At 43.6% G+C, this 9,433-nt stretch overlaps 1 protein-coding gene across 1 annotated transcript; it reads right to left on the reverse strand.

Annotated features, from left to right (window-relative positions):
• Positions 1-1,215: 1,215 nt before the first annotated feature.
• On the reverse strand, positions 1,216-8,773 carry si:dkey-13p1.4 (transmembrane protein 151B). The gene is made up of 2 exons (XM_029675996.2): positions 8,496-8,773; positions 1,216-2,790 (listed from the first exon to the last, which is right to left on the reverse strand). Exons 1-2 carry the CDS (start codon positions 8,598-8,600, stop codon positions 1,216-1,218), a joined length of 1,680 nt encoding a protein of 559 aa, XP_029531856.1. The 5' UTR covers positions 8,601-8,773.
• Between the last annotated feature and the right edge of the window lie 660 nt (positions 8,774-9,433).

The raw sequence follows: 9,433 nt of genomic DNA on the forward strand, positions 1-9,433 counted from the left end.
CATTCACTCAATGCACTCTGGGTTTTTACAAAGTACAGGACAAGCCATTCCATCAATGTTATTGGACAGCTAGACACACCTACTTACATTTTGGAAGCTAATATATTTAATCTAGTTCAAAGATCAGACATAATAATAATAATAATAATAATCAGAAGGTATTAACATGTTCATATTATTGGTAACATAATAAATAGCAGAAGAATAACTGACGATAAGACTGTAATTGAAAATTGTACACCCAAGGCTACTGCTCTTTTTGGGTACATAATCAATTCTAGCTCCTATGTTGTGATTCTCACCAAATATGTTGTTGCCTTCTCATAATGTTCAAACCTCACAATCAAATAAACAGCTCTCTCTTAGCCAAAAGATCACATATTGCAAACAAATCATCTGAACTAAAAACTCCATACATATTTTTGAATGTCTGTACATCCTTGACAATCGCTAATCAATATCCAAAAACGGAACACGTTGTTTTCCACAAACCTGCACATCATCTCTTTTGTGGCACCAATGTGAGGGGTTATGTCTTGGGAAATGGTGTTGCAGTGGCTAGTGTGTGGTGTGTGAATAATGATAAGCGAACCTGGGGAGATTGTGTTCACATTGCCCTAAAAAAGTGAATCTCGAGATGGTCTCAGTTCAGTTCACTTTGGGGACTCTTTTGAGGGTTCTGAGTTCCTTTGGAGAGTTCACACTGCACAAAAACAATTAAGCGAACCGCACTGATTTCCCAAAAATTGGCTGAAAGGGACCAAGTGTGAAAACACACTCAGAATGTGTCAATGAAGGCATTTTGAAATTGGCAATGATGACTAAACAGGGTAACAGTAATAAACATGTGGCCCATCAGGATGAAGACAATACAAATGTCCTTTTTTTTTAACAGAAAGGGGCAACTTTTCACGATGACATAATACCAAATGCACAGCACTGAGAGCTGGTCATCGCTGAATCAAACATTCAAATCCAGCTCTTTTAGTTTGACTCACAATCATGTCTGCAGCAGGAGATAATACCAATACAGATCCAACGTGCACAAGAGACTGAGAACTATGCAGCCTTTTATATGAATCTGAACATACAACACAGAGCCAGTTGTGTAACACAATTTCAGTGCTGTCAACAGAACAGTCTTTATATGCTCTTGGACTCTCAATATAATTTGGAATATATTGTTACTGAATCAGTCAAATGTCTCTTGGTCCCTCAGAGTGAGGTCTCCAGGCAGCAGGACCCCCGGCGGACATAATAGCGCCGCACCTCTGTGGTGGAGTCCCCACTACCGCAGCCCTCGGGTCGGTGCACAATGAGGACGGGGAAGAAGCGTGCGTCCCGGTAGCTGGGCGGGCTCTCGTTGAGAGCCAGCTGGCTGGAGTAGGAACGGCAACACTGCTCATCCACGCAGCAGCGGTCAGTCTGTGTGCTGCTGCGGCTCCTCCACAGGCCTACGGTGCGCCGAGAGCCGTACATCCGGCACAGTGAGAAGTGTGAGGTGTCCAGGGAGAGGCGGGAATGAAAGGCATGATGGGAGAAGATGGAGGAACAGCTGGAGCTGGTGGTGGCCCGCCTCTGTCCAACCTCTCTCTGAAGCTGGCAGCAGTGCTCACAGTCCTGCACCAGCGTGCCATAGCTCTGGGCTGGGTGGCTGTCTAGCAGGAAGCAGTTAGAGGACCTGGTGTCATCAGCTGTACCAGAGTCCGAAGCCCCCAGGTTCATCAGCATGGCTTCTGAATAGCTGGGGATCAACTGGTGGTTGGAGCGGATGTGCCACTCCAGCTCAGTGCTGTCCACGGTATCTACCCGAGGGAGACCACTCCTGATGGGAACCTCCTCCTCTATTGGAGAGGGGCTGCTGTGGCTGTACTCCAGCCCAAAGAGCTTCTCAACATGGTAGTGCACAAAGGCTGTACGGTACTCTATAAGCACCCTCAGGGGCCAGGACAGCATGAGCACAGCAGTGAACCAGAACGCCACCTGAGAAGTATACCAGGGCAAGCGGTCAGGGTCCACGTAGGCTATCAGGTGCTCTTTAAAGTCCACGTTTTTCAGTTGCATCCCTTCCCGAGCCTCCATGTAGTCATCCAAACCCTCAATCTCTGAGAAGAACCTGGCACGTTGGTTGAGGTAATTATTTTCTGGTCCGGCCCCAGCGAAACTGAAGCACTTGGTGAAACGAAGTCTTGTCGCCGGGTGGCTCTCCAGTCCACGTAGATCCCGTGAGACGTCCCGCATACCGCAGCGACTGTAGTCAAACTCTCCCTCCCTCACGCGTGTGTTGACCCGCTCATGGTAGACCTGGGTGGTGGTGTAGGCATCCCCGGTCCGGTAGCGTGTCACCTGTCTGGTCCTCCGAACAAAATGGTAACTTATGGCCTTCCACCAAACACACGGACGAGCCTGTCGCATCCGCAATACCCGCTCATATACGCTATCCACGTCAGCCACGTCAGCCACGTCACTGCAAGCCCGGCAGTGCCAACACTCTACCAGGTAGACGACATAGAGCATGAACAGGAAGGCCAGAGGGATGTACACGTAGCCGTCAGAGCAGGGGCTGTCATGGTAGATCATAGAGCGGCCTCCCATGCCAACCCCTCTGAGTGAGGAAATGGAGGCTGTCAGGGAGGTGACGGATGAGTCGAAGCTGAGCTTTGTGACTCGGGTGAGCTGGCACCAAGCCACAGTGCCAAGGCAGCTGTACATGAGTAGGGAGAGGAGAAGGCAGCGCCAGTGGGACTCTCGGCACATACAGGCACTCAGTGACTGCTTCACAGGCCGCTGCTGCAGAGAGAGAGAGAGAGTAGTGAAAAGGGAGAGAGCGAGAGAAAAGCTTACATACAATACTCTAACTTTAAAAAGATAGTTGTGGATGACAAATGGCTGCATTTAAATAGCTTTTAGCAGAGTCATTAAAAGGAGAACAGTGTTTTGAAGAACTTCCAGAATTCCCTAGGGAATCTCTAATGAAAGTACAACTATTTCTTTACGTTGCCTCTTTCTTGCGATGCCATGCCATGTCTGATCAGTTTGTCTATATTTCTGTGTTTAAGGAGAGCTGGATCACAATGTAGGCTTTAGCTGTACAGCTTTACCTATACAGATTTACCTATACAGGTTGAAAGGTTTTCAACGGGTCAGAAAGCAACAGGGTCTCATGAATAATAGATCTACTGTAGCATATGAAAGAGAATGGTAAAACATGATGAAAAGTGAGTACACACCAATGAGCCTAAAAAAAAATGCAGTGCTCCAATATTGCTGTCGGCATAATGCTAATTAATATAGCAGAGCTGTAACGTGCTGAGCTTTTTGAAACTCCAAGTACAGTAAATTAGGTTGAAGCGATACCATGTACAGTAGCTTGCAGGAATTTCATTTAAGGCTACTTTGCTCAATGAAAACAGCCAGTGGTGTAAAAAGTACCCAATTGTCATACTTGAGTAAAAGTATAGATACCTTTTTAATAGAAAGTTACTCAAGTAAAAGTGGAAGTCACCCAGTAAAAATACTACTTATTTGGTTTTAATTATACTTAAGTATCAGAAGTATAAATAATTTCAAATGACTCTTGTAATAATTTCAATAATTATTACAAGATGGTTCTTGTCAAATTATTCTTGTTTTTAAAATGTACGGATAGCCAGGGGCACACCCCAACACTCAAGACATAATTTACAAAAGATGCATTTATGTTTAGTAAATCTGCCAGATCAGAGGCAGTGGGGATGACCAGGGATGTTCTCTTGATAAGTGTGTGAATAGGACAATTTTCCTATCCTGTTAAGCATTCAAAATGTAACAAGTACTTTTGGATGTCATGGAAAATGTAGGGAGTAAAAAGTACATTATTTTCTTTAGGAATGTAGTGAAGTAAAAGTTGCCCAAAATGTTAATAGTAAATTAAGGTACATATACCCCCAAAAACGACTTAAGTAGTACTTTAAAGTATTTTTTACTTAAGTACTTTACACCACTGGAAACAACTGCAAATATCGTTAGGTACAACTCTAACATTCCACCCAAATCCTTCCTCACCACTATGTTACTGCTAACCTTTCAACCATCTTTGCATGGGTTACAGTAAGTAGGCGCCCTTTCCGACAGGGCAAGCGTCTCCTCAATCCCCCAGTGACCTCTGCTGCTAAAATGAACATTGACTTTCTATACTTAACTTGACCACAACAGAATCAAACGCACAGGTAATTGGATTACACATTCTTCGTACCCTGTACAGTATATCTGCTAAGTGTCAAGTGAAGAGCTGATTGCGGCTACCCCGGTCTGTCCTGGCATCTTCAAAATTGCTCACATTTGCAATTCTGACTGCCAATGAAATGTGTCCTCTTCAGCAGAGGCATCGTCCCAGAGGTGCTCTATTTATTTCCAGTACAATAAGTATAGTGTCCCAGACCTAAGTCAACTGGACATAAAACGTTTAGGCAGGGTAAACGTACATACTGTATTTGTACTTTTGTCCTGTTGTAAAGAAGCATACATGTTTTGACTGTTTCACCTAATTCAGGTCTTTTCAGCCATCCACCCATGACGATCAACTGACCACATAGACGAAGTGTCATGGTCTTTTCACCAATAAGAATGACTGTTTCTTCATGCGAGAAACATTGAATGAACTGATATGTGATACAGGGAGAGTTCAGTCAGCAATGCTGAGGCTGGCAGAAAGGGCTGACTCAGACGGGACATGTAAAACCAGGCATCGACACAAGTCAAAAATACCACTTTGGAGCATCCTCATACAGGGCAACACAGCATCATGGGTCAGGACCTCTGGGGGGGGGAGGCAGCAAATCCCACAATAAAAAAATGTATCACCAAAAAAAACATATTATATTTCACGGTAGGCTGCACACATCCAATTCCCCAGATGGAATTTGTGTAATTATAGCCTGACAGACAGGAGGTACAACTCCAGCATTCAGAGTACACATCATTAACTACAGGTTATAAAATCCAGCTTCTCTGTGCCTCGCATATCCATGCCATTACTAGGCTCTGTCTTCTTGAACATGTATTTCTTAGGAATATTATGTTGTTTTCTGTCTTATACATAATAATGTACTTTTGAATGCAGAATTATAGCATGTAGATATAATGGTAGGGGTGGACATCATACAGGCCATATCTTGCTCTTGGCTATTGATGTGATCTTCCTGTCTTGGGTGGCGCCCCCCCCCCCCCCCTTGGGTTGTGCCGTGGCAGAGATCTTTGTGGGCTATACTCGGCCTTGTCTCAGGATGGTAAGTTGGTGGTAGAAGATATCCCTCTAGTGGTGTGGGGTCTGTGCTTTGGCAAAGTGGGCGGGGTTATATCCTTCCTGTTTGGCCCTGTTCGGAGGTATCATCGGATGGGGCCACAGTGTCTCCTGACCACTCCTGTCTCAGCCTCCAGTATTTATGCTGCAGTAGTTTGTGTCGGGGGGCTTAGGGTCAGTTTGTTATATCTGGAGTCCTTCTCCTGTCTTATCCGGTGTCCTGTGTGAATTTAAGTATGCTCTCTCTTTTTCTCTCTCAAAGGACCTGAGCCCTAGGACCATGCCTCAGGACTATCTGGCATGATGACGAAGGGCTATAGAAATACATTTCATTTGATTTGATTGCACTTCCATCCAATCTGAGAAACTATTAAATGAAATAGTATTTTGCTGGTAAATCAATTGTGGTGCCATTATTAGACTCCAGAGAACAGAATATTTTGTGATACAGAAACCTGTTTTCACTTTGTCATTATGGGGTATTGTGTGTAGATTGCTGAGGAATTTGTTTTATTTAATTAATTTTCGAATATAGCTGTAACGTAACAAAAAGTTGTTTAACACATTTTTTGGTTACTACATGATTCCATATGTGTTATTTCATAGTGTTGATATCTTCACTATTATTCTACAATGTAGAAAATAGTACAAATAAAATAGGTGTGTCCAAACTTTTGACTGGTACTGTATATAAATAATCTAATGAAGTTAGAGCTACAAACTTCATTATACAGTGCATTCGGAAATCATACCGCTTCACTTTTTCCATTTTGTTTCGTTAGACTTTTTCTAAAATGGATTAAATGTAATGTTTTACTTATCAATCTACACTCAATACCCCATAATGACAAAGCAAAAACAAGTTTTTTGATTTTTTTGGTTCGAAAAATGAAAAACAACCTTATTTACATAAGTATTCAGACCCTTTGCCATGAGACTCTAAATTGAGCCTAGGTGCATCCTGTTTCCATTGATCATCCTTGAGATGTTTCTACATCTTGATTATGGTCCACCTGTGGTAAATTCAATTGATTGGACATGATTTGGAAAGGCACACACCTGTCGATATAAGGTCCCACAGTTGACAGTGCATGTCAGAGCAAAAACCAAGCCTTGAGGTCGAAGGAATAGTCCGTAGAGATCCGAGACAGGATTGTGTCGAGGTAGAAATCTGGGGAAGGGTACCAAAATAATTCTACAACATTGAAGGTCCCCAAGAACACAGTGGCCTCCATCATTCTTAAATGGAAGAAGTTTGGAACTACCAAGACTCTTCCTCGAGTTGGCCACCCGGCCAAACTGAGATATCGGGGGAGAAAGGCCTTGGTCACCTCCCTGACCAAGAACCTGATGCTCACTCTGACAGAGCTTCAGAGTTTATCTGTGGAAATGGGAGAACCTTCCAGAAGGACAACCATCTCTGCAGAACTCCACCAATCAGGCCTTTATGGTAGAGTGGCCAGACGTAAGCCACTCTTCAGTAAAAGGCACATGACAACCCGCTTGGAGTTTGCCAAAAGGCACCTAAAGGACTCTCAGAACATGAGAAACAAGATTCTCTGGTCTGATGAAACCAAGATTGAACTCTTTGGCAACAATGCCAACCATCACGTCTGGAGGAAACCTGGCACCATCCCTATGTAACCAATGTGAAATGGCTAGCTAGTTAGCGGTGGTGCGCGCTAATAGCGTTTCAATCGGTGACGTCACTTGCTCTGAGACCTTGAAGTAGTGGTTCCCCTTGCTCTCCAAGTGCTGCGGCTTTTGTGGAGCGATGGGTAACGATGCTGCATGGGTGTCAGTTGTCTGTGTGTGCAGAGGGTCCCTGGTTCGAGCCCGGGTAGGGGCGAGGGGACGGACTAAATTTATACTGTTACACCTACGGTGAAGCATGGTAATGACATCATCATGCTGTGGGGATGTTTTTCAGTGGCACGAACTGGGAGACTAGTCAGGATAGAGGGAAAAATGAACTGAGGAAAGTACTGAAAGATCCTTGATGAACACCTGCTCCAGAGCGCTAGAGACCACAGACTGGGGGCGACGGTTCACCTTCCAACAGGACAGCCAGGACAATGCAGGAATGGCTTCGGGACAAGTCTCTGATTGTCCTGAGTGGCCCAGCCAGAGCCCGCACGTGAACCTGATCGAACATCTCTGGAGAGACCTGAAAATAGCTGTGCAGCGACACTCCCCATCCAACCTGACAGAGTTTGAGAGGATCTGCAGAGAAGAATGGGAGAAAATCTGCAAATACAGGTGTCCCAAGCTTGTAGCGTCATACCGAAGAAGACTCGAGGCTGTAATCACTGCCAAAGGTGCTTCAACAAAGTACTGCGTAATGGGTCTGAATACGTACTGTATGTATAAGTGATATTTAAGTTTTTCATTTTTAATACATTTGCACACAAAAAAAATCGAAAAACCTGTTTTTGCTTTGTCATTATGGGGTATTGTGTGTAGATTGACGGAAAAAAAATATTTAATACATTTTAGAATAAGGCTGTAATGTAACAATATGTGGATAAAGTCAAGGGGGTATAAATACTTTCCTAATACACTATACCAGTAGGGGAGCCTGAATACAAATAATCCACTTAGTTAGAGAGAAATTGTAATTGGTTTTTAATAAAGTAGTACAGTGGGTATGTTTGCCTCCCCAGTTTTGCCCCCCCTCTCCCATTTTGTTCCATTATTTGATTGAAATAATATACCTAGACTTTAGCTTTTAAGAATCAATTACTAAAACACTCCTACATAAAAAACATAAATGGTTTTGAACACATTAATCTTCAGGGGCCATTTTCCGCATAGAGAGGGGGTTGTCCGATATGGGGGGAAACGCCCCCAAAAATTCTGCCCACTTTTTTTCCCTTAAAAAGGTGTTTGCCTAAGGATAGTCATATCTAAATCTGATCAAACTTGTCAGAAAATAGACATTTCCCCGCCAAGTTACTCATGAATAGCAACAATCAAAATGATACAGGTCCACAGGTAAGGCCTATTCATTGTGTGCCTTTTCTTATAAGGCTGCGGGCTGCACTTGTTTGCACCAATGAAAAAGTTGCCTTTCCACCAAATATATACAGTAGGCTAGAAGGCTATCTATCATATACTTTTAATTCATAAAAAATACATCATTATGCGCATTCTCAGGATGATGCTGTCATTACTATTATGTAATCTACGTTCAACCGCGTATCCTAGCGCTCACCTCCTCCAGTACATCAATGCTGGCAGGTGCATCCTCTCCATCATTGGGGGTGTTGGGCGCTGTGTCTTCCGCAGTGGTATCCGTTTCCAAATCGGGAGAGAACATGCTGCTGTCTGGACATGGCAGAATCAAGTCAAAGCTTCCAGTAGGCTACCCCTTTCTTTTCTGGTCCCCAACAGATTCAGATCATCTGGTCTGGAGCCAAGGCGAATGGGGATCCCGCTTTTAGGAGCTCCAATCTCTTGAACCCGGGGGGCGGGGACGATTTGACCGCAGAGGCATGCGGATACCTCCAAGAGCAGATAAAAAAATAGGTAAATGAAACCGAAATGCCGCAGGTTGAAGCGCATGCGTGCGCAATAAACAGATATCTAAAATGAATGTCAAAATATTCGACTCTAGGCTACCCTGCACAGAGAAAGTGATGTCATTCGCTTTTTACAATAATATTTTTTTCAACAGCTTTCAACGATGTGCGTGTTCAGCATCAGCATCTGTTTCTCAATTAAATAAGAAGATGCGACTGTTCAATCACCACATCACTTTACATGAAGTAGGCAAGGCTTGGAGCAATTATAGGCACCAGTTGTCGACTGCAGCCAGAAAGCCTCGTTCAAAAAAGTGAGATGTTTTCTAAATCCTGCACCTATAGAAAGTAAATGTATGACTTCTAATGTAGCCTACGTTGTGACCTAACAAACTGATTCATCCTCATCATTATTCCTACATTCATCATCATATCGATGAAAGTAGCCTATTCCTACTATTTATAAAACCCTAGCCTGCTATAGGTACACAACTATCCACATCCGCTGTTATCATATTAATATATAAAAAATAAACGTTATTTCCCCCTAAATGTATACCTAACCCAAGATAGACCACAGCCTGTCGTTTCCAATGTGAGCTAATGACGGGGCAGAACAAGCAAGGATACT

The sequence above is a fragment of the Oncorhynchus nerka genome, linkage group LG12, assembly GCF_034236695.1.
Source record: "Oncorhynchus nerka isolate Pitt River linkage group LG12, Oner_Uvic_2.0, whole genome shotgun sequence".
NCBI classification, from domain to species: domain Eukaryota; kingdom Metazoa; phylum Chordata; class Actinopteri; order Salmoniformes; family Salmonidae; genus Oncorhynchus; species Oncorhynchus nerka.

Excerpts from the sequence above, each read along its gene's own strand:
- si:dkey-13p1.4 (XM_029675996.2), bottom strand. The coding sequence starts at position 8,600 with ATGTTCTCTCCCGATTTGGAAACGGATACCACTGCGGAAGACACAGCG. Across the intron at positions 2,791-8,495 it reads GCATTGATGTACTGGAGGAG|CAGCGGCCTGTGAAGCAGTC; the intron begins GTGAGCGCTAGG and ends CTCTCTCTGCAG.